This window comes from Danaus plexippus, chromosome 14 (assembly GCF_018135715.1).
Source record: "Danaus plexippus chromosome 14, MEX_DaPlex, whole genome shotgun sequence".
Taxonomy (NCBI): domain Eukaryota; kingdom Metazoa; phylum Arthropoda; class Insecta; order Lepidoptera; family Nymphalidae; genus Danaus; species Danaus plexippus.
Genome location: NC_083546.1, coordinates 4,288,188 through 4,314,232, shown reverse-complemented (window position 1 = coordinate 4,314,232; position 26,045 = coordinate 4,288,188). Strand labels below are relative to the sequence as shown.

Sequence of the window (26,045 nt, the reverse complement as noted above, 5' to 3'; positions counted from 1 at the left end):
TAACAAAAATGCTTTTACATCAGTCGCTCTCTCTTTTATAAACATGAGAATTTTTTTAAATAGAATAGTTGAAGCATACACACACTTTTGTTCGTCTTATTTATAAATACATATGGTATAATTAACATGAGAGTGAAAATAATAATCACAATATATTTTTATAATCAAGCGTGAAACATATCATTTAGTACGGGATATTATAATCGCAGGCGACTTAAGTACGCTCGCGAGTAAGGGCACGCATCATTTGACGGGCGTCGGGCGCGATTAACTCCCTCACGATGACATGGGTACAGCTACAGAGACCATATGTAATTACAAATTGTCATACCGCGCTCGCTAACAACCCACTTAAAAGATCGCATAAAATATTCTTTTCTTTTTGTTTATTAACGACTATTTATTTATATGGAAGGATCTAAAAAGTAAAACTATTCAAGGCATGGAATCCCGTGGTGTATGAATAAACATTTTTTTTAATATTTAATTTTATTATTCTATCAAAGGACACGTTGTGTTATATAAAGGATAGGTTGTAATAGGCCTGTCATCCATTTAAGAGATGAAACGCCTAGCGGGGTGTCAGCCTTTAGCGTGAAACGATATTTTTTACTATAATCAAACGTCCTGGATAAAAATTAGAGAATAATAAATAATATGTAGCTTGGATGGATAACACTCGGATGTATTTATTTAAATAAGTCAACAACAATCCGACCGTAAAAGTACGTTAAGGGGTTGAGGGCACAACAGTTTTATTAATATTAAACGAACGTTTCAGTTGTCACAGTATGGAGAAAGGAAAAAGAATTTTATATCCTTTATAATTAAAGTGGCTCTGCGTTATCTGTTGTTTTGATATCAAATCTACTAAAAAGTTTATATAAACATCTGTTAGTATTACTTAACAGGGAGAGTTTCCAAAACTTTTTTTGAGTGTTAATGCATCAATGAGAGAATGTAACCGGAAGCAATTCTTAAGCTACTATCGTTTTACCAATATTATTATCGTGCTTTAAAACAATAGCTAATGGCTGTAAGAGCGGCGCACGCGATGCAATTCCGCTTCAAGCTTGTTTGAGCATATTTAAAGTAATTCTTAAACTTTCAAGATTCAATAACACGCACATAAACGTTTTCATTTTTTAATATCATTAACAATCAACTGAGACTGGCTACCTTGAATACAATTTAAAAAAATCTATTACGGCCTTTTAGAAGATTTTCAAATTGTCTTTTTTTTAAGAGTTTTGTAATAATTACGTTTACAATGAAATTTGTTAAATAAACTTTGAGTAAACGCAAATATCGGATAAAAAACTATTCCTACCAATATTTACCTAAAATTATTATTATTTCTCAGTAAGCTTAGAAGCAAAACAGTTAATTAAGAGCAATTTATATGAGCCTTCTCATTGTTTGGTAGCTAATTACTACCAACGATGAGCGATCTCTTTGTAACGTAATAAAGTAAATACAAAGTAAAAGGCCGATCCGTACGGTCGACACTAAAATATTTAAGGTCAAATATATTTCATGAAAAGGGTAGTGTCGTAGATTTATAGCCAAGATATGTAAAGCGAGCGTTTAAACGAGCATTTCTCACCTAATTTAATGGAAGCCGGGTGCAAGTGTACTCGTTTGTAGAGAGGCAACTAATAAAAAGTTTGTCGACACCGCATCGCACTTGAGCGAGCAACTAATTTTGTTCATTTGTTTGACGCTTTAGTAACTGGCGCTCTTATATAATTTTACGGAATAACCAATGACTCAACGAGAAAATATTTATATTTTAAGAACTACCAAAACGACGAGATCAATTAAATAATTCAGTATTATCAGCAGTTGCACTGTCTTCAAAAGTAATTCTATTGTATTACATTGAAAACTTATGTCCGATCTTCTACTTATTAATTATTATTTTAGTAAGTAACGTGTTTAATGTATAAAATTTGCTTCATTATTCATATACATTTTAATCAAAGATAAAATATGATGCCTAATATTATAACTGTACTTATAGTTAGCTCGTATCGTGTGTTATTATCGAAAGTGTGCTGTTTTTCACCTCCACGGATGGATTGAATGCGCGGGCGTCGAGGAGTCCCGCTGTGAACTCCGGAGAGGAATCTGCAGTTTAATTTATCACAAACAATCGCATTACCATATAACTAAAGTAACGCGGTCGAATCCGTATATCCTTAAATGTATTACAGAGCCCTTTGTTATCCAAAATTTATGAACGCTGGGACCGCTTTCATATCACCTTTCGGTGGGAATTGTTTGTTACGCTGTGTAAATAAGAGAAGGTATATAATTTTTTAATGTTTTTGTAAATTATTTGTGAAATTCAAAAACAGGTCTCACATTGTTATCAATTAATTAACTGAGCCAAACATGCCATAAAAATTCCCTTAATACATACATATGCTTCAGACAAATAGTAAATATAATAATTTTATATTAATTTGCCACTAATAGCCTACATATCAAAAATATTACATACAAGAACCCATCATTTACATGTATTATTCAAATCAAGTTAACAAAAGAATTCTATAGCTGGGATCGGGTTACATTGGCTTATACCATAAGTAACACAATACACGCACTAGCAAAGGGATTTATTGAACCGCATTTATAGGGCTAATCATAAAAATAATAAACTAGTTTTAACCCTTACCAACTTTCATATCTACATTAAAATGTGTAATTGTTTTTTTACTCTTCAAGTATGGAGTGGGAATTTGTATTAAATACATACATATAATAATACAACAATTTGCTATACATAAACAGAAATGTCGAAAAAGATCAAAAAAATATACAAACAGTAATCTTTTACGGCATAATAAGCCATACAGTTGCAGATTACAAAACGGGGATTAAAAACTTTGAGTTACAAACTTTGGTGATACTGGTCAAAGCACTGTTATATTCACTATGAATGTGTTACGTTCAATAAAAGAAAATCCTTTGTACCTAATATCGACGGTTGATTGACGTACATTTTAATGTTCGAAGAAAAAAAGTATCCATTGGCTAACATATTCTATTATTAGAAATGTGGTCAACATAGTTTATAATTTATTAACAATAAAATCAAAGCTCTTGTCTGACCAACGCTCCTTTTTGCGTATTGGGTCATCAGTAGACAAGTAAGATTGTTGCTTGGATGCTTTTACAATAAAACTGGATACATGTAGTAGGTACCGGTTTAAGAATATAAACCAAATACATGTCTTATCTTATAGAAATGATAAAACAACGAACTGTAAAAACGCGGTAGCAGTGCCTAAGCCGTGAAGGGCCACCACGTAAATTATTCCGCTGGCCGTCTTGAATTATCTGGCTTGGGCAGCAATAAAACACCGACACTGGAAATTTTATCAGTAAAGAAGAACACGTTGCCATATTTCATTAGGCCAACGATCTGTTTGTGTTCGACCATAAAAGTATAATATTAATCTTTAACGGGTGTGCATTTCTGTGACTTATTTACCTGTGATATAAATATTTACGAAATCGTAAAGGCATTGCAGTACAAATTTGCAAAATATGTATATTATGAATGAGTCTATAAAATTTAACTTTGTTTGTCACTTCATCTTAAATCATTTTAAGTTTTTTATCACACACATAGACACATCATCGAACCGTCAGTAATCAAAACTTTATTTTGAAACCTAGAACAAAAACAAAGAGCCTCCACAACTCAGGGAGCAGAAAGAATTTAATCAAGAAGCGCAGTTAAATGGCCGATTTTATCTACACGCATTGACGGCACAAACGAACAAATTGGAGAGGTGCGCGAACATAACAAAAGGTTGCAATTGAAATTTCTAAGATGCTTGTATTTTTCTCAGCAAGAACACGTACCGCTCCACAGGGTCCTTCGGCCTTTATATGAAATTCTACACAATAAGCTTCTAGCGTTTATAATTTTGCCGCAAATGTGGTATAAGTTTCTACGTGACGCACAAGCAGAGTACCCGATAACATTGGATAGCAATTGTGGAATGAATTCCTATTTCAAGCTTTAATTATATGTATCTGTAGCGGGTAGCCCATTGCCTTGTTTGAAACAACGAAAGATTAATTCACCTGAGCCACTCTGATAAACAACTTGCATATATTTTAATCTAAGTAACCAAAGTCTCCGGAACTTGGTAAATAAGAGAGAAATAATTTTATTTATATAAACAAAACTTTATATCAACTACCTGGTCGCGTTAGTGAATTAAACGTATTTAAAAAAATGTGAGGAACGATCAACTCAAAAGTGTCATGTAGTAAAATTCACGATGTAAAAAACTTTCTTAACCTTTCTTAAGTATAGACACCTCAACATATGAGCCGCTCAATCAATCATACATCATTAGTCAGCACCATCCATCGATACATTCAATGTAGACAATGTGAATCATACTCACAACCCGTCAAAGAAATTTGCCAGTCAATTATAAGAAAAAATATTACCATATGTCGATTACGTCGCAAAACTCATTTAAAATCAAAACCTTCATTCATATTTTTAAATTAAATTATATAAGAAAAGCATGTTAGGTACAACTAACATAAAGTAACTATACTATTAAAAAAATCGCTTAAAACCATTCCAAGAACATAAATCTTACAGTTTGAATTGACCAAAATTAGCAGATGCAATAGGTTGCAGTGCGCTTTGTAGAAGCGATTGTTTGTTAATAACAAAGTGAGCACGGGGCGATAGTCGGTGGTTGCGACAGTTTATAATTGTGTCACACCAATGCGTAATCTAACCAGTCCCATTCGTCGGCACGCTGCTATCCTCCTGAACGGAATGGAGTCGAGAAGTTGCGTACATTTTATACTTTGTATTTTGATTTTGATAATCAACATTATTTCTTCCGTCTCTTAGCTTTTTTTTTAATTTTGAGATATACGTACACATATAATTTTAAGCGTAAATTTTTAATCTGCATTATGTTAGTGGTTTATTCTGTTTTTGGAATTAAATACACTTAAAAAAAAATAAAAATTCACCTACTCTATACTCTATTCCTATCTCTGTCCAACAATATGCTGTTGTAAGGACCAGGTGCCCTAGTGTATCGCGCCCTCTGCTCTCACGCGCCAAATTGTCGCTTTTAAAATCTGTTGCACTACTATGGCATCGATGCAAATATTTCTTATTATCACAAACTTCTGCGCCATACAACATATGTCGAATATCACCACAAAAATTTTTTTTTACTATGAGATAATTTTTAATTCTTAAGAAATATTTATTAGATGTATATGCAATATTAAATTTATTTCTTAATTGTTGTAGTTGACATTCAGAAATGTAGGATTAAGCTTGAACAGCTTTATTAATATGTATTACCAAAATGTTAGACATTATAACAAAGATTATCCTTATTGAGATAATGTCTGAATGACAGTGATAAACAAGGATTAAGTAATCAGTTGCTGATTAATCATATTATTTTGTGGTGAGAAAAGTTTACTTACTCAATATTGATTGGATGACATTAATCATTCTGGATGCCCTAGATACCTACGCTATAAGTTACTTCATCACACCTACTATACCTGCAATATATTTCTTAATGACACATTAATGTGACTTTGCCATCCGCCTCACGACTGAAATTACCTGAAAAAAAAAAGGATGTTGTACAACAAGCACAAATTAATATAAAATTGTCCTGTAATTCTTTATTTAATACCACGGAATATATTCTAAAATTAATGCTTTTCTATTTGGGCCCGTATCGGTTATTAAGGTAAAAGTAAGGACAATTAATTCAACATTATTAACATTAATTTAGATTTCAACTATCATCTTTTGTGGACAATATGCCAGTGGCTAACAACAACACATCTCAATTCCTTCGAAGGCAGCTTTGACGGGTGAGGAATGATCAGTCGCGTGGAAATGACGACTTAATGGATTATACGTGTCCAATGACATAGAGATAAGTGTCGCTTCGGTATCGGACCCGTCCTTGGAGATAAGGTACCGAAATTACAAAAATTAATAACATAATGGAAGTCAACCAGGGAAACGTTTTATACTTGATGAATGCAACAGAAGACAAAGTGAGTCATTATTGTTACACAAATGAATTGTCCAAATTCTGGACAAGTTTTGTGACGTGTTTTATCACATTGATTAGTGGATTTATTTTTAAAATATATGTATTTCCGTATGTTATTATGATTATAACTTATTTCACGCTATTTATACATAAAAATGACGTTGGAAAAGTTTTGATACTTTAAATTAATTAAAACAATTGTATGAACAAATACAGTTCACTAGTGCTTGCTCATGAAGTGATGTCCAATACGCTAGCCTCTGTCAGATTCATGACGATTTAAACCATAGTAAATTGAATACAGATACTTTTATAACGATCTATGGATAACAGCCATCCAAGGCACGTTAAACTGCCAACAATGAACCACGATTTACCGGCAATCTATTATTTAATAAAATACACGCTACGCCTCTCCACTTACTACAAAAAGTCAAAAGATCACCCGCTGATCTTTTGTAGTCTCAAGAAGCGATCCGGACAAACGACCCATAGGACCTCATGTGATATATTGAAACGGCGTTATACATACGAAGGACGCTGTTCCCATTACAAAGCCATTTGCTGTTTACATAAGAAAAGGTGCAAACCTTGTTTTACAAACAAGGCATACTTATATTTTCTAAACATAAAAAACTATATTTTTAATATATAATAAATAATATAATATAAATTATTGGAAAATAATTCTAGTTTCTGATAAAAAATTCAGGCTAAGGTTGTTTAATCAAACGTTTTATTTAAAAATTAGAGCCTTCCTAAAACATGTAATGTCTAACCGTTTAATTTGATGATAGGTTGGTAGTAGAAAATGGTGAGAAATTATATCGAAACCGCTTAAGTTGAATAAAATGGGATGAGGGTTTGCATTCTTAGAATTTACAATTTGGTTTGCCCAGCAAATAATGTATTATTAGCAATTATATTTTATTAAAAAACAGAAGGCCTTCCAGACCATTATAATTGTTGCCGATTTAAAATATTTTGTCATATATATTCGTGTATACTTAACTTCTAAAGACTGGTAAAACATATTTTAAAGATGTTTTCTTTTTTATTTTGTTAACAATTACCTCATAATTAATCAAGTGTTTAATAAAGATAAGTTAAAATATTAAAGCCAAGATCTTTTATGAAATATGTAATTCAAGTATAATCAAAAGCAGACATCAAACACGACATATTTCGAAAAACTTCTGTCGACAACAATTATATGAATACCATGCTCCTACGCGGCGACCTCGACAATGCGCTAGTGATCTTACCTGGGCAGCTGGCTTCCCCACCAAGTATTACACGCTTACCCCGCAAGCATTCTATCTCGCTCTGTACCTTTCTAATAAAGCATGAACGAGCGTCACAAAAAGCGGTTTCATACCCTGGTTGTTGTATATGAAATCTATGTGTGTGTAAAGTGAGTGTAGTCGTTTCTGTCAAACAAGTTCGTTAAGTGGGTAGAGCGAAAGATATAGCAATATACCAGGCGGTTAGAACGTTTTTGCCCCGGGCAAAGATTTACCTGTTGGAACGCGTGAACCGGCACGGCCTTGTGCGCGAGCGCAGCGCAGGTTTGATTTGAAGTCAGTTCCACCCTAGACGTCGGCGCGAGTGAACGCTCCGCGTAAGTTATTAGCAAGTGGTGGACACGATCTTGTCCAATTAGTGCTTTCGCGGAATAAGAGTTGAGTGTCCGGATAATCTTGTGCGCTTTTCCATTTTCAAATGTATAAAAACGCTATAATGTGCAATTTAAGTGTAAATCACAAATAGTATGTTCAAGTTTAAGTGAAATATAGTGAAAGGAAAATACAATGTGTCCGATGTGGATTACAAGCGCTATATTAGCGCTTAGCGCTGTTTTACCGGTATGGAGTGCTTCCCTGTCAGCAACCACAGGAACTCGATACCAAGCTCCAGACGAATGTCGATGGACAACTGACGAGGAAGACGCTGGAGTTGCGTTACAGTGTAGACTAAGAACTATAAATAGTGAATTAGAAAATACTAACTTTAGTGCTATTCAACCACATCTAACTGTTCGTTTACGACTGGAGTGTAGTGATGCGCTCTTTTTCCAAAGCTCCCTCGCACCGGCTAGTTTTCGTCAGTTAGTGGAATTGAGAGAACTTACGATTGAATATTGTAAAATAGGCAATCTATCTGATGGCGCCTTCACTGGCCTTCGTGAATTAAGAAATTTGACTATAAGAACACATAATACAGACTGGTCTTCAATGTCGCTAGAAATAACGCCAACAGCTTTTTCCAGAGATGTCCAAAATTTGGAGCGCCTTGATTTAAGCGAAAATAATATGTTGTCATTTCCTGAGGGATCTCTATGTTCTTTAAGAAATCTCGAATATTTAAATATGACTGGTAATAGAATGAGAGATGTCAGCCATTTTCAATTTTCAACTGCACATCGTCATCCGAATGAAAAATGTGGGGAAAATATTTTAGTGTTAGATTTATCTAAAAATGTAATTGATACATTACCACCAGGACTTCTTTCGGGATTAAGACGACTACAAAAATTCTATCTTCAAGGAAATGGGCTTAACTCTGTAGCAGACAGAGCTTTGGAAGGGTTAATATCATTGACAAAAATAAGATTTTCGGATAACCAACTTACTAGCTTACCTCCGGAGCTATTTAGCGATACTAAGGAATTAAAAGAAATTTATCTCAACAATAACACAATTACAGTACTTGCTCCAGGATTATTTAGTGATCTTTTACAACTTTTAATCTTAGATCTGTCCTATAACGAATTGACATCTGATTGGATAAATACTTCTACATTTTCGGGTCTGAAACGACTTGTTTATTTGGATATATCACATAACAGAGTGTCAAAAATGGAAATAGCATTGTTTAGAGATCTGCATAACCTTCAAATTCTAAAATTGCAAGATAATTTTATTGAACACATACCTGAAAACGTGTTTATTTCCCTACAGAATCTACATACTTTGATATTATCCAATAACAGGCTGACGAATATTGAAAGCTATGCTTTTATCGGTTTACCTGTTTTATCTGTATTGTCAATTGACAGTAATCGCATTTCAAAGATACATCCACATGCTCTACGTAATTGTACCTCCTTACAAGATTTACATATAAATGTTAATAGACTGGATGAAGTTCCTATAGCATTAAAAGAAATACCTCAATTGAAAACTTTAGATTTAGGAGAGAATTTAATCGTCAGTATAGAAAATGCATCTTTTATGACAATGCAACAAATGTACGGCTTAAGATTAACTGAAAACAACATCGGCAACATAAGCAAGGGTGTTTTTGACAAAATGACTTCACTTAAAATTTTAAACCTTTCTAGAAATAAAATTCATAAGATTGAATCAGGAGCTTTTGACAATAATATAAATTTACAGGCTATAAGATTAGATGGGAACTACTTGACCGATATAGGCGGTCTTTTTGCTAAATTACCCAATCTCGTATGGCTGAACATTTCCGATAATCGTCTTGAATGGTTTGACTATGCTATGATTCCAACAGGATTACAGTGGCTGGACATTCATGCCAACCGAATTGCTGAACTTGGAAATTACTTTGAAATTGAATCTCAACTTTCTCTTAGCACGTTTGATGCCAGTTCTAACAGACTTGCAGAAATAACAGGAAGTGCGATACCTAATTCAGTAGAAATGTTGTACTTGAACGATAATTTAATTTCAAAAGTACAGTCTTATACATTTTTCAAGAAGCCTAATCTGACAAGAGTAGATTTATATGGAAATAAAATAACAAGTTTAGACCCTAACTCTCTCAGAATATCAGCTGTGCCACAAGATAAGACTGTACCCGAGTTTTTCATTGGCGGGAACCCATTAGAATGTGATTGTACAATGGAATGGTTACAAAAAATTAATACTGGAAACAGAGCAAGGACACAGCCTAAGTTAATGGACTTGGATAGCATATATTGCAAATTACTTTATAATCGTGGAAACTCATATGTGCCTTTAGTTGAAGCAGCATCACACCAATTTCTTTGTAAATATGACTTTCATTGCTTCGCACTATGCCATTGTTGTGATTTTGATGCGTGTGATTGTGAAATGACTTGCCCAAATAACTGCACTTGTTACCATGATCAGTCATGGTCCGCTAATGTTGTAGAATGTTCTAACTCGGGATACGTTAACTCACTGCCAGAAAGAATACCCATGGAAGCCACTCAGTTATACCTTGACGGTAATGATATTAAGATGCTACCAAGCCATGCATTTATTGGTAGAAAACGCCTTAAAGTATTATATTTGAATTCATCACACATTGAAACTATTCACAATAGAACGTTCAATGGATTAAAAGAACTGGAAGTTTTACATCTTGACTTCAACTTATTAACAATAGTTGAAGGACAAGAATTTGATGGATTGGATAATTTAAAAGAACTTTATCTTAATAATAATAAAATAAAAACAATCGGTAAAGACATGTTTAATCACATGGCAAAATTAAAAATATTATACCTTTCACACAACAGGCTGGTATCACTAACTGTCTGGCAAATAAATCCCGCTATAACCTCTATTACGCTTTCGTTTAACCCTTGGTCGTGCGATTGCGAATACACAGAAATCTTCCGTGAATGGACAAAACGAGTATCTTCAAGTATTATGGATCTATCGAACATTAGGTGCATTTATACGAAAACGAACAGTACAGATATCGCAGTACATAACGAAAGCGTATATGATGATCCAAACTCAGGATTTAAAATAATAGAAGAAAATGGTACTATATGTACCGGATTACCAAGTATTGATAATAGTATCAACGGCAACTTAACAGCAACCAAAACAATTATAACCAATGAAGATGTTCCTGATTACATTCCATTTCTTCTGGCGACTGCAGGGGCATCTCTATTTCTCATTATAACCGTTATCGTCATTTTTAAATACAGGCAAGAATTGCGAGTATGGGTTCATTCGAAATTTGGTGTAAGATTATTTTATACCAACGTGGACCGTGAAGAAAACCTATTTGATGCATTCGTAAGCTATAGTTCCAAAGATGAAGCATGGGTGACTGATAAACTTGCCCTGGTATTAGAGACAGGTAATCCTCAATACAAATTATATCTGCATTATCGTGATTTACCAGGAGGCGGTTACATAACACCACAAAGTATTACGCAAGCGGTGGAGTCTTCACGTCGTACTATTATGGTGCTCAGTGAAAATTTTATGAATTCGGAATGGAACCATGTCGAATTTAAATCAGCATATCTTCAACTTTTAAGAGACCGCCGGAAAAGACTTATCGTGATCCGAAAGGATAACATACCGTTAAAGCAACTAGATACTGAAATCAGATTATATCTCAAAACTAATACTTATTTAAATTGGGGTGAAAATTTGTTCTGGGAAAAACTAAAATTTGCTTTGCCAGATGTTTCTGATAAACAAAGGTGCCGAAGTATGCCGAGTCCGGGCCCAGGTGCCGTACCGGTGCATAGACCTCATTTACCAAGAAACCATCTAGGGGCATTGCCTCCGCCACCTCATGTTCCCCATCAAATGTTACCCCCTCATCCGTCACACACACAATTTCCACCAAGAGCGTCTCCGCGGAATCTTTCTGCCCATGTGTAGTGGTGTGTTATGTGTAGTGCGGTTTTGTGAAAAAGACTTCAGTGACAGTACAATTGCAGTGACTGTTATGTGAAATCAAATGGCTAGTCTGTTATCGTATGTATTGTAAATTGTATCCTATTATAAAATGAAGGTCTCTCAGAACTTTGTAAATATTGTTAGTATAAACACAAAAATGTAGCTGTTAAAAATTATTGATACGCATTCTGTTTGTATAAACTGTTAGGCCTATTAAGGCTGTGCTTATGGAAGAAATCTATTAAACCATTAATTAATTATAGCTAAAATGGCCTTTTGCCACAAACTGTGATAAATTAATAATAGTTAAATTAGAAAATAGTCCATTAGTGTATATTTTGTAAATTTATTATAAAAAGATCATATTTATTGTATAAATTCAAAAATTGACTTTGTCAAAAGTGATATTGAAAATAAAATAAGATTTTTAGAAAACTGACTTTTTTTACAGTCATTCTGAAACACAAAATAGGAATGCTGCTAATGGTTAAACATATAAACTTTCTTAAAAATAAATTGAATTACTTCACTTCAATAGAATTCAAAGGCATTATTGTTAAATAAACCTGTCTTACTTTGACATTTTATTACATTATAACAATTTTTGGTCATTTCATGAAATTATCTTATGAAAATTCTACAACGTCAACATTTAAAACAAACTATATTTCCGATATTTTTCCGCTATATAGAGCACAAATAACATTCTTTTCTAAGCTCACTACCCCTCGGTTTCACAGGTAATAATAGTCAAGTCAAGAATACGAGGTAGGTTGAGTTATTTAAACGAGCTCCTATAGGCAAGCATATTGCATATCAGGTTTTTTATGTATGTTGTGTATACCCGGGCATCGACCGAGCCTTCAATCTCAGTTAACGAGCCCGATCCCACAGCCCTAAGGAGGTGTGAAACAACTGGAGAGAACAAAAGAGCCGCGTGGTTTTATTCATCGATGCAAATATGAGTTTCGCTGAGGATTGTAATATACGATAGACTGAAGGATATTACGAGCTTTGATGTAATATTACAATTTAAAAAATCTAAATTCCATCCTTATTACTTAATCAGTTTCATAATGGTTTATATACCATCACATTCTTCTTATGCGTGAATGTATATCATTATGGTAGTGTAATATTCTAGGTACATTTTAATGGTCGCGTGGACAACGTTCATAAGTACATTCATCAATATATTAAATACATAAAGTATTAAATTGAAATATATTTACTAAGAAAATAAGAATATTTGAAAAAAATTGTTTAAAGCAAATACTATTGACACAAAAACTATTATGAAATTAAAAATTCAAATTAAAAACAACAGTGGCATTCGAAAAAAGGTATAGAAATTGTAACAATGATTACAGCACTGCGGCTCTTAATTACTTTTGATATTTTACTATTTCATTATATTAATTTAATGATGAACAGAAAGCTTTTATAAATAAATCCGAGAAAGTTATGAATAGTTTCTTTTTCCTTTTTCTCTCTTGATAAGGAATAATGAGAAAGGTATGATTTGAAATTTATTATTTTTGTTAAAAATTCAGTGTTGAAGTACGTACTGTACGATAATAAGTACAATGATTCATTTAAAATCATAAAATACCCGTTCTATTTATAACAGGAGTTTGTATTTACGTTTTTCATTTAAAACTACCTAAATTATGTTGGGCTCATCTAAATCAAATTCAATCAGACGTACTCTATTTACAAAATATTTTAAAGCATTATCTAATCTTTGAAAAAATCCTAATCCTAAACAGATGCTAAAGTGGTCCGTACAATAGAGAGCAACCACCAGTTCAATTGTTCTCAAAAACAAAAACTCAATATTTGTTCTTTGATATACAGATTACATCGTAGGAATTACAAAAATTAACGCGGTTCGGAATAAAATTGACAGTGATATTTTACTTCGTTTTTCTGACGCATTATTTTTTATTTTATAAAATTATTTCTAGCATTGCTTGCTGTTTCCTAAAATAGTTTTTTTTTTTTGTTTTCAATGAATCATATATATACTATATCTACCTAAACTTCACAAATGTATTACTTCACAATAAGCCCTATATACGTAATTGAATCAATAGCTAATTCCCACAACAGAGTTGTTAACCTTTTGGTGGCGAAAAAAATGTCCTAGAGATAAATAGACCACATCTAGTAAGAAAATAAAATAATCCTTTTCTTAATGAAGTTTACTATTATATTAGGGGAGACTATTATGTCGATTTATGGTTTTTATACGTATATTTATTGTTAATAATATTCTAAAATTATTTATAATTCTTATAATATTCACATTTCCAAACAATAAGATTGATGTATCAAAACAACTGTCATACGGCGAATTACATAATAGATATTTAGAAAAATATAATATATATTTTTTTTTATTTACTTCCAAAACCATTATAACCTAAGATTTACGTCGTGTTGCTATTCATTAAGATTGTTGTCAAATGAAAAAGCAGTTATTGCGTACAAATGAAATTTTATTCCAATATAAGTAGTAATATTGAAACAAATAACAAGAATCTATCAAATTGATGTCTTTTTTGGATTTAATTTAAATAATTTAAGTCTTATTATTTTTCCAATATAATTTATAAACAATATCTTTTGATTTAATATTCATTTAACATCACCGATAACAAATAATCAAAATTCTAATTAACAATTATATGTCGAACAAAATATATCCAATACGAAACGATTTTAGCAATCGTTTATCTGTAGCAGTAGATAAAAATTTTGATTTGCATTTATGAATATATTTACTCGAATACATATCAAAGATTTATTAACTTTTTTACACACACATTATTAATATTATAATCTAGAGAACAAACGACATCACATGAGAGACTTGACAATTCCGATAACGTGTAAACTTTCCATATCTGTGATCAAACAATATGGAATCACAGATACAAGTAGTGAGGCATACGCAGCATCCCAGTCGAGAATCATAAATTATGCTAGAGAATAACACCGAGGTGAAAAAATAAACGCGACGCCGCGCCGTGTAAAACATTAATCAGAGCTCTGAGAAGGCGTAGAGAATTTATTTTACGATTGTTGCATCGCCGATGAAACGTTAAAAATGCTGTCCGTTTTATATTGAAACATTCGATGCATTGTTCGAACCGATCTGTCCGATAACGCACCGCGGTTCCGACTCTAGATCGCCTCGGCACCTTGTTGATTTTTCTATACGAACCATCGAAAACACGACGTCGGTAACGAGTTTCATTTTTATTAGTACTGGTCCAGTGTAAAATAGAACGCGGCTCTGTATCGATGGTACGATTAGACTCCCGAGATATCATAATCAACGGTCTCGGTGTTTATCGAACGTATAATCGGAGAACAGCAATAAATTTGTCTCATTTTAATATCCTAGAGCGTGTAATGTGCGGCCAGAAACTGCCTCGATATTTGAACATAGAATCTCGTTAGAGCCAAGAGAAAAAACATAACTCGGCAATAACAGCACCGCCCGCGCGTACTGAAGAGTTCAACGAGCCGCCTCAACTCACACCTTACAATATATATGAATATATAATGATATTGATTTGTGGTTCAACTGTGCACCAATAGTATCAAATTATATTTGAATGCTATGTAAAATATTTAAATAGCTTGTCATATTTAGATAAGTTATATCTAAAATGTGTTTGTTATCTACTTAACGCTGCATAAATTATTTACATAGTTTTTGAATAAGAATATATTATATATAGTGACAATTTAAATTATCGTTATTGAATATGTAAGAAAATATATAAAAAATAATTTACAGACAATAACGAGGATGGGAACCGTCGGTCAATTAGAAGCTTGTTTTGATGAGAATTATGATTACAGATAACAGCTAAGTGATTATTGTAGTCATGAAAGCTCGTTTATTTTAAGTACACATTTTGGTACTAATCTTGTTATTTATTTAATGATTGCGATACGCCGTTGCCACTTTTAGATACGAATTAATTCGATAGCAGATAATTTTAAAAATATAATTACTATTAACAAATTGTTAAGTACCAAATATAAAATAAGACACTTTAATAATTCTAAGATATCACAGCTATAAAAGGTTCTTCAGTCAATTTGTTTATTGAACGGAAGCGGAGAAACTGGCAAATATCACACCATGCTTCAAAGGTGTCCATATTAATTCCATGTATGGGGTCTAAGACCACACTACGATTAAGCGGGACAAATATTTGTTCTATACACTGTGATAACCGAGGAAGAGCAAACAACAAACTAACTGTCACCATATGACTTTTATTAAGTATGTATCTATAAGACATTTATCGTTTCTTTTAATAGATTATAACACTTGTCTAATATATTTTCATACAGTGTATTGATTCCCACAATTTTTTTTATATCATGGCAAGAATAAACTTATATGTAACAGTATAATTATATTAACACAAAAACTCAACTCGATAAGACCATAACAAGCCAGCAATTTAACTAGTTTTTGTTTAACCATTACCACTAAACCCGTATTTAGTCGCCATTATGAAATCAAACAATATCACGTGCTTGTTTCAGTGTACTAGTATGAGTCATCGCTAAGAAACTATGAAGATACATATTCGACGCAAATTATACACTGTTATAACCGACTACCTTAATTAAGTTGCATGTAAGAGATTAATTCGATTATCAGATTCTTATATCAAATATATTACCAGCCATTTATTTCGACACGGCCTTGTTGCTACGTAGTTACTCTGTGGCATGTTCGCTCCAGTTGAGGTATTACAGCTTACAATGTTTATCTTGTCCCTATTAAATTGTTATTGTTTTATTCCAAATATACGAGGCAATTATAGCATTATCATAGATTTATAGATTATAATACTTCTGAATAATTTATAGAGAAACAATTCGGTATCGATTTCAAATGTCAATTTAATTATGGCTGTAGCATAATAGAAAAAAACATAATTGTAATAATTAATATGTACACTAATAAAAAAACAAATATGCTAAAAAAATATGGTCCCGGCAATTTTGTTTTCGGACAAAGAAAAAAATTTACTTTATGAAATATGTGAAAACATTTCTATAATTATATTATTTAGAAAAAAATTTACGACCAATATCCAATTTGATATACAAACGCAGAACAAAAAAATATCAATGTTTAAATATAATGTTTGATGTTGTTTGAAAAATTGCAGAAGTCTTTACAAGCTAACATATATTAAAATACAACTATATGTATACAATCTAATTATAATAAGGCAGCTTCAATAACGAACGAATACACAAATAGTTTAAGAATTATATACTTAAGAATTTCATAAGTAGAGTCACAAAACTCGCATCAGTAATAAGTAACGTCATCGTGATCAACACTGAATACCGAACGAAAAAAAATTGTCCAACACACTCAAAGCTCTAACATTAAAAAGAAAATTTTATCAATATGAGAAGTAAGAATCAAAATTGTGAAGAGAGGCGTAGCATCATAAGATGGTGTAACGTTAAATATGTTGACCCTGAGTTCAACCAAACGGATAAGTGCTACATCAGTATCCCATTAATGATATGTAAATAATAATTGCTTTCTAAATAGGATATACGCATCTACTCCGTTGAATATAAATATATACTTAGGTTTTGGCTGTATTTATTATGACTAATTTTACAATTATAGAATATTAAAGGTTTTTCTAACACCACACCGGTGACAACTACAACTTGAGAAATTTCGTCAAGATTCCGCCTATATGGCAAATTCTCACAACAAACTGTTGAAAAGGTTTACTTTGAAGTAGTCTGGTCTGAATGCTCGTGAGTCTCTTGTTTAAATTCAGATAGGACAGTTTATTTTATATGCAATCATAATATAATCCATACTAAGCTTCCAGTCCCGTCTCACTCAGCGTCAAAGTAAGCAAGCCTTTGTTTAATGTCACTCTACACGAATTATCCGACACGGCTTTTGCTCATTAATGGCCGATTTTATTTGCTCTTATTTAATTTAGCATTTATTCAATCTGCCCCTGGCACGATACGCATTGTGAGCGTCTTATTTCTCACCTTTTGTAACGGGGCTCATTGAGCGCGAGGTGTCGGGATGTGTTCCAGCGGCTCGCGGCTCGGTTTACACGGTTAACTCCGGTACCTTTCATCACTCACAAAACGTAATTGAATCCCACAGAATCCTACGCACTCCGCAAGATTTAATAGGGTATTTAAACACTCGCATTGGCTATTGTGCATCGGTTTCGAAAGCAATTATTCATGCCAAACCGCAGCACTAGCTTTCCTAGAAAACATCGTGCGTTAGACAATAACGTGAAGCTCAATATAATAACACAGTGTACTTATATAACCATCAATATATTCTAAACAGTTCGCACATACATGCGGAACCAAATATTTAAGCAGAATAAGGATATTCAGGAATGCTTAATATCCTTACATATATGTAATTATTATTTCTATCTTTTTGCTTGTAATCCATAAACTTAACTTGAAACCCATTACGTAGCAAGCCTTAACGATTCTTAAATATTATTTCATGTTACTTTTATTAAAAACAAATGTTTTTCCAACTAAAAATCTTGTAAACCCCGTTTTTACTTAATGGACAAATTGATTAAAAACTCATCATGACTCAATTGGAATACTTTGGAAAAACTTGCTGTTAATTAGACCGTGGGGTTTATAAAAACTAGGATGACTATTTTTACCAACCAACAAGCACTCGACCACGCCATCAATAGTTCCAGTACTAATATCATAAGCAATCAGCAAATACTTTGTATTAAACTTAAACTTACTTTGTATTAACTGAACTGACTTTGTTTTAACTATTGTTAATTTATATCGGCGGTATTTTGTAAGCTAATAAAAAATTTAAATGTTTAACGGATGGGTATTTAATACAATTTTAATAGAATTTATTTACCTCTCGCCTACCCTTCAAAACAATCATTCCAAATAATCAAAACAAATATTGATAAAACATTAAATGAACTGATAAAACAAAAAAATCGAAAGTGCTTAGGTACACTTATATGTACTTATACTTACTCTTCCCGATCATCGAAAATATATCACCTATACCTACATAAATTTTGTGAAGTGCTAATTGCCTATTTCACATTTGTCAATCATTAGAAAATTGCTCTGTTGTATATGTTCCAGCTCAAAGTAACCATGCAGAATAATTTGAATAGATTTTAATCATAATTGTTTCTTACAAAGTACTAAATAAAATATGTAATAGATGTGCACCCAAGGCGTACATTCCTGACAGACGTCATACCCCCAAGACATAATCCTTTACTTTACCAATTTACTGCAACATAAAATTTAACTAGAAGTCAGATAAACTTAGGATGTACTTGAGAACAAATTAGACTCTGAATGAGAATCTTGCCTCTATTGTATCCATATATTTTTACAAGCATTGTAGTTAATGAAGAGGCTTTAAAAATATTATTAAAATTCCCACATTTGTACTGAGTTACTACTATGGGGCAACTCAATTGTTAATAATAGTATCTTTTTTTCTCTTTGCAGTTAAGAATGCTGTAAGTTTCAGACAATAAAATAGTGTTATTACACTACTTGCTATTTTCACATCACTAAACTATAATTGAAATGGAAAGATTTGGGATCGTTTAAACTTAGAAAATTCACAGATATTTCATGATAAATCAAAGCAGTAATATATAGGTTCATATCGACGTGCATTCCGCGACCCGTAAATCTATAAACCAGAGTCGTTGTGTTGTATGTCAGTTATAAAAAACGGAATATCGTACATCGATCAGTTTGTTTAGCATCCAACAATGGGCCAACTATTGTGCACTGCTATCTAATCGTAATGAATATAAATTTTCAGATGACATTTACGATCGTGGCACGCAGTGATACTGACTCTATAAATGTGTTAGATATATTTTTTTTACTCACGCATACAGCATTGTAGTAATAAAATACTTCAGTGTATCGCGAGCACATCACATTATAGTTTAAACGGACTTAAGTATAACTTTTATCTTTATATTTATCTGCGTACATTGATACAATTGATTAAGTTCAAAACCAGATTGTGAATATTTAAATTATTCAAATAACAAATCAGTCAGTATTCTATATTTTCAAAACCAGAAACATATTTAAACTGTTTTGATACTTTAAATGTAGATTACAGGTGCCATTCTTTTTCAGAATGCCGATATATTTATAAAGGTAAATAGTCAACATTCCCAGATATGTATCTTTATCCTCTTGATAATTCCTAACACGAATTTATCGATTACTAATTAATAAAACACTTATCTAAAGTGGATATCAATGTAAATAGCTCATCTCGGTAGACAATTACATTACAAATCACACAGTCTGTAAATAATCAAGCTCGTCTCGAACAGGTTTCCAATATAATTCTTATCTGCGCTATTAAAACTAATGTCTCCGTTTGAGGCACCTAGTTTTAATGAGAGGCGTCAATACTTCACAGATAAAACTTTTAAGTTTTTATACTAATTAAATTTTATTCACACTTGGCAAGCTGAATATAGGGTATTGCTATTTTTTACTGAATAATTATATATTGAATAGATAAATATGTTAATATTGTGTATTAAAATAGGATGAAACGAGTTTAAAATATAAAAATAGCAATGTTAAAAGATAAATTATATAAGTTTTAATAGGCACCGTCCGTTATATTTACGTTATAATGCAAGTAAATTATTTAATACAATGACATCGCACGGTATGTAATTTGCCATGTAAGAAGTTACTCCACCATTATGCGCTTCGGCAATTCATTCAAAATAATGAGGACATGCTACCGGCCATTCTTTCACAATAGAAACTTTACCACGAATCCACACGCAGTGAAATTGCCACATTTAAGCTTCTGTGAAATAAATTTCCGTTCTATGCACGGTTGAAAACGCGACGGTGAATTTAAATGGCTTAGGGGTAAAATAATTATCACTCCAAAATTCATTCAGCCGTTTTTGTAAATAAACTTCTTCGTTTGTGGTTATAATCATGAATGTAATTAAAATACCAGTAACGAAATAAATTATATGCATATATATATATAATAAAAAAACAATAACATTTAACAATTATCATTTTGCATTCAAATGATTAGATCAGCAGATATCAATTTATAGAAATAGTGAGACCCAACGGCAATTAAATATAGATATTTATAGCAATAATCGTAAAACATAATTTATATCAGCACCAATTATCTCGTTTAATCAAGACCATTTATGCAAATCAAACTCTGATAGATTGAAGTGTTCAAATTTTGAAGACAAACTATACATAAATATTGGCAGCAATAAAAATATCATAATCGATGGATTGTTTTTTTTTTTTCAATCAATAACCATAAAGTATCACATTTTTGATATTAAATATGTATGTTCTTATCAGGAAAAGATATATATTATTTACTATCACACAAAAATATATATTTTTTGTACATTAAAAAAAGAAATAATTCAACACTTAAATTAACTTAATATCGGTGCACTGGTTCGAAATATTTCATTACAAAAATATGTACATCCTGTTAAATGTTTGCTGGCCATATTATTATATATAGCGTAATAATATATTTGTTAATATGTGCTTTATTATAATTAAAACATAAATATATTACGAACGTTAATTAAAAAAATAAAAAAAGTTGAAGATATTGATGAATTTTTTTAAAGAATTTAGAATGTGACGTGTAATCTACAAGGAGTCATAAAAATATCCATATATAAAGAAAAAAGAAACCATTTATGCTACTTTGAAATAGTTCTCGTGTTATTTACATATTAAATTGATATAATATATTACATTTAAACGAACGTGAACAGTAGCATACAAAAACATTCCAAAGCTAGCCTACCATGCTCTATAGATAACCTATTAAATAAATTTGACCCGAAATGGACGATAAAGATTCTATAAAATATTATTTGCATGTAAATGTTTTTAATATGTGACGTCATCAAAATTAGTCCGTATTAATATATTATATTTTAATCTGTAAACTTTTACACGTATCCCAGAAACATGTTATGCTTATGTAAACTAATAGATTTTCTGATTTTATCAGTTATTTGTAACAAAAAATATAAAAATATATTATCAAATAAATTTTATTTTCCTTTCAACAAATTAATAGAGGAGTAATATAGTATAAGAGACGACTCTGTAATACTTTATAATACAATTTATCAAGAGAATTAAGGACATTCACCGGGCACCATTGGCACCATTAAACCAATCCAGCAGCCAATAAGGTAGGCAGTTGATGTATGTCTTTCCATTACGTCAGCATAGTAAATACATCACAGCGGGTCTTAATCAAAGACAGGAAGGAGGCCAGATTAATACGTAGAAGAGGAAGAAGAAATCGGAAGATATGACTAACGTTATAATTAAATATATATATAACAAACCTAGTCCACTCTTCTATATTTAATTTACAAATATATATATGCGAAAGAAAAATAATTATTTGGGGTGTTAAAAACTCAAGAAATTTTAATGTCTGATTTTTATTAATTGCTCTTAAATTGCAGTAGTTACTTGGAAATTTTATATTATGTGTAGGAATTATCTATTATAATTTTGGAATACAAAAAAGGGAGGGGAAAGAAAGGAAGCACACGCTAAGTCTAAAACTATTTTAAATTTGATACAACAGATACAAGGGTTTCGGCATTTTATTTATATATTAGACATGTTTTGTTGCATAGTGTGGAAATAATTTACAATTATTATTTGACAATAACAAACAGATTTTCCATCGCACTTTCGTTGATTAGTTTGAAAATTCGTGTTGGATTGAGTTCTACAAACGCAAAATTTCGCCTCGCTCGTACTGCTTACTATTCGAATATGCGATTGAATGTGTCTATTACCATTAGTCTTGAATATAAATGGTTTATCCAGAGAATTGGATAAATTTCAATAGATTAAATATAATCTCATATGAAACGAAGTTCCTTGTATCGTAAATTTAACTAACAATATTCTGTATCCATTTTACAAATAACTCTACTGTGCACTTTTAAAGGTTCCAAAATTTGAACTTCTAAAAAAAATTAAAATAAGTCTTAATTGATTTATCACTGTTAAAAAAAGTCTCCAATATAATTGCAGATGAGAACCACGGAAGGGTTAATTAAAACGAATGGACGGTCATCCGCTAGCAGAATGTCGAAGTTTAGCGGATCACCAATTTCAATGCTTTAATATTATTACAAACTCGGGGCCACGTTTCTTTAATTAAAATTAACGACGCAAAACTCTGACAGTGAAACGAATTATTAGTACAGAAGCAAACTTTTAATTAGTTCTCCTTCAAGCGATACTTTGGTACACTTTCTTGTTAGAAGTAATTTTAATTAATTTTAATACTTTTATTTCTTCTAAACCTAACACTGGTCAACAATGATCATATGAAATATCCGACAAATGACAAGATTCACTGCCCACTTATTTCTAGAACTAGTAAAAACTTCAAATTGATAAAATAAACATCTGTTTACTTTAAACCATAAAATAAACAATTAAAGGAAAAGCAAAACAAGAAAAGTAAAAGTTTTCATACTTTATTCTCCATAAGCACGTGTGATCATAGTAATAATTTCCTTCCATTAAAATAGATATTTGATGTACGATGTATGAAGTTGTCACTTTTTATAGAATCCATAAATATTCTTTAGAATTATGATTCTTTGATGTCTCAATTGCGTCTATTACGGTGAAGTTGCCGTAGGCGAAATTTAAGGGTCTACGGGCCTTTTCCAATAGCATTTTTCATAACTATTGCTGGATCTTATGCCGATAGAAAAAAAAATAAGAAAAAGTATTCGCATTTATGAGTTGTTTACATGGATATAGCGTTATTAGGGTCACCTTTCGGTCATCTTGAATGTACTGACAGAGAACAATTCGCCATTACACGTTTTATAAACTTAATGCGGTAAATTAACTACTTTATTGCATTGACTAATTCGAGAAATTTATCTGCTAATGAAATGATCTTAGGTTAATCTAAATAATCTATGAAATAAAATAGCTTTATTATCACAATAAAACAGAGCCCGATATTGCGCATCACTTTCAGTATCATATATTATTAACTCAATAATTTTAATTTCGTTCCACATTGGATATAAACTCAATTCAAAGTTAATACGCTTATAGTTTACAAAATTTTGTTATTCATGATTATTAAATATTTGATACATAATACATGCTTGACAAGTTAATAACCTGGATTAATAGCATCAGGTCAGGTCCCAAAATTTAAAATGGGTTAATATAAAAGACAGCTTACATACACAAAACTTACTATTTTTGCTCGTTATTATAGTAACAAATTAAAGTATAAAGGCATTAAATATTTTATTTCTTTCAAATAGAAAAAGGATACTTTACTTTCTAATTAAAGTTTTTCAAGATAAATAAGGAGAACCAGTTTCAAATTCACACATCATGAAGCCCCGGGGAAGCTGACACCGGTTATGAGGTTCATAAAATAAGATTTTATTAAAACACACACTATCGCATTAATAAAGTAAGAGAATGAATCAATGAATATTTAGTAAGCTAGCAGCATTAAATATTATCAAGAGAATACAAATAATACTTCAATATATAAAAGAGTAAAAGAATAAGCTTCACGATTTGTCAAAAGGTTACCGTCATCGACATGTTCTTTTTGTCAAATTTTTTTGAAAATAAATGAATAACGCGAGGCAAATTGCTCAATAAATAAAAAAGTACATTTAAATAATGTCCGTGAAATATAAATTACGTTTTCGAAAGTAATTGAGATAAATGTGTCCCTGCATGTGCAAACGAAACGAATGCAATCATATAATACCCAGTGATGAAAAATTTAAAGTCATGTGAGACTTAATCGGAACTTTGATGGTGACAGATTGTTTTTTCTTGTCTTTTTAAATTATAGCAAAATTACAGCGGTTTCGAAATATGCCAACAAAATTTTCAATGTAACCAATATTTTTTTCTGTATACATAGTAACAAATTCTATTTCCTAACTAGCATCTGCTAAACACTTAGTAGGATTCGGAAAATAATATTTTTAGACCAAAAATATAAGTACGACAAATTATGATGCAATCTTGAAACACCTATAATAAAGTAAACATCTATAATACAGTTTTATAATCGACTTTTCTATTTATATCTAGTTCATGCCCGCAAATAAATACTGCGCATAATTCCATACGAATCACATGGAAACAATATAAAATAAATCTCTACTTCAAGTCTTTGTAAGAATCGTGATGTAAAAATACATACATCTAAATAGTACAAGGTGTAGGTCTGTACAATACGATCGCTGTATACATATGAACGCACACGATACCGTTACGGGAACGAACATCGAACTTGACAAATTGCTCTTGCTCCTAATATACGGACACCTCGATCCAGATGACGATATCTAACATCTACAGATGTCGAGATAAAGATGATGCGAGAAACATTCCACCGCTGTACCAAATGAATTGTAAAACTTTCTAAATTACTATAGTAAAGCTATTATATGATTTACTTCATTATTACAAAATATCTTGCGTATTAAGCTTACATGCGTAATATATATTATTCTCCATTAGTTTCACATTCAGCATTACACATTTATATTAAATAAACAAGACGTAATTAAATCGATACTTGTAATGTGTCTCTTATACAAAATTAAAATTATATATTATAAAACTCATAAAACAGACAAAACATTAGTAAAAATAAAAATACAAGTTTAATAAAGTTATCTTGGAGAGTATAAGTAAAAAAAAAGGGATACAATTGTCAAGTCTTTCTTACCTACAAAAATATGGGAAGCATAATCAATATGTTAATATCAAAGATAAGTTATTTAGATTCCTAAACATAAAACATCCGAACGTCGACGTGGAACAAGAGTAGCTGGCATTCTTTGTAGATACGATCATAAATTAAAGCTGGGTTCCGTTTAAATGGCGACGGTCTGATGAGTTTTTATTTAGTACATATTAGTTTTCTAATACGTAAATATATAAAGATAAAAATTTATTTGACTTATCCCAGCATAAGACACACGATTTTCGTTATTAGTTAAACAGTTTAGGTGCCGACAAAAAAATTAAGCATCCAATACGAAATAAGTGATTAGTCTTGAGACCCGAAAACGCAGATAACATCAGCTATCAAAGTACCGCAATGTCTTACAGTATACAGCTTGTGTGGAGTCCAGGATTATTTTTGAAA

The 26,045-nt window shown here is 31.5% G+C and overlaps 2 protein-coding genes across 2 annotated transcripts in view; one reads left to right on the top strand and one right to left on the bottom strand.

Moving 5' to 3' along the window:
• The window catches only part of LOC116769477 (lysine-specific histone demethylase 1A), a 173,413-nt gene that overhangs the window by 85,731 nt on the left and 61,637 nt on the right, over positions 1-26,045 (bottom strand). The window lies entirely within an intron of this gene.
• On the top strand, positions 7,691-12,172 carry LOC116769473 (toll-like receptor Tollo). Its single transcript, XM_032660577.2, has one exon. The coding sequence runs from the start codon at positions 7,898-7,900 to the stop codon at positions 11,717-11,719; it is 3,822 nt and encodes a 1,273-aa protein (XP_032516468.2). The 5' UTR covers positions 7,691-7,897; the 3' UTR covers positions 11,720-12,172.

Coding starts and splice junctions, on each gene's coding strand:
- LOC116769473 (XM_032660577.2), top strand. CDS start 7,898: ATGTGTCCGATGTGGATTACAAGCGCTATATTAGCGCTTAGCGCTGTT.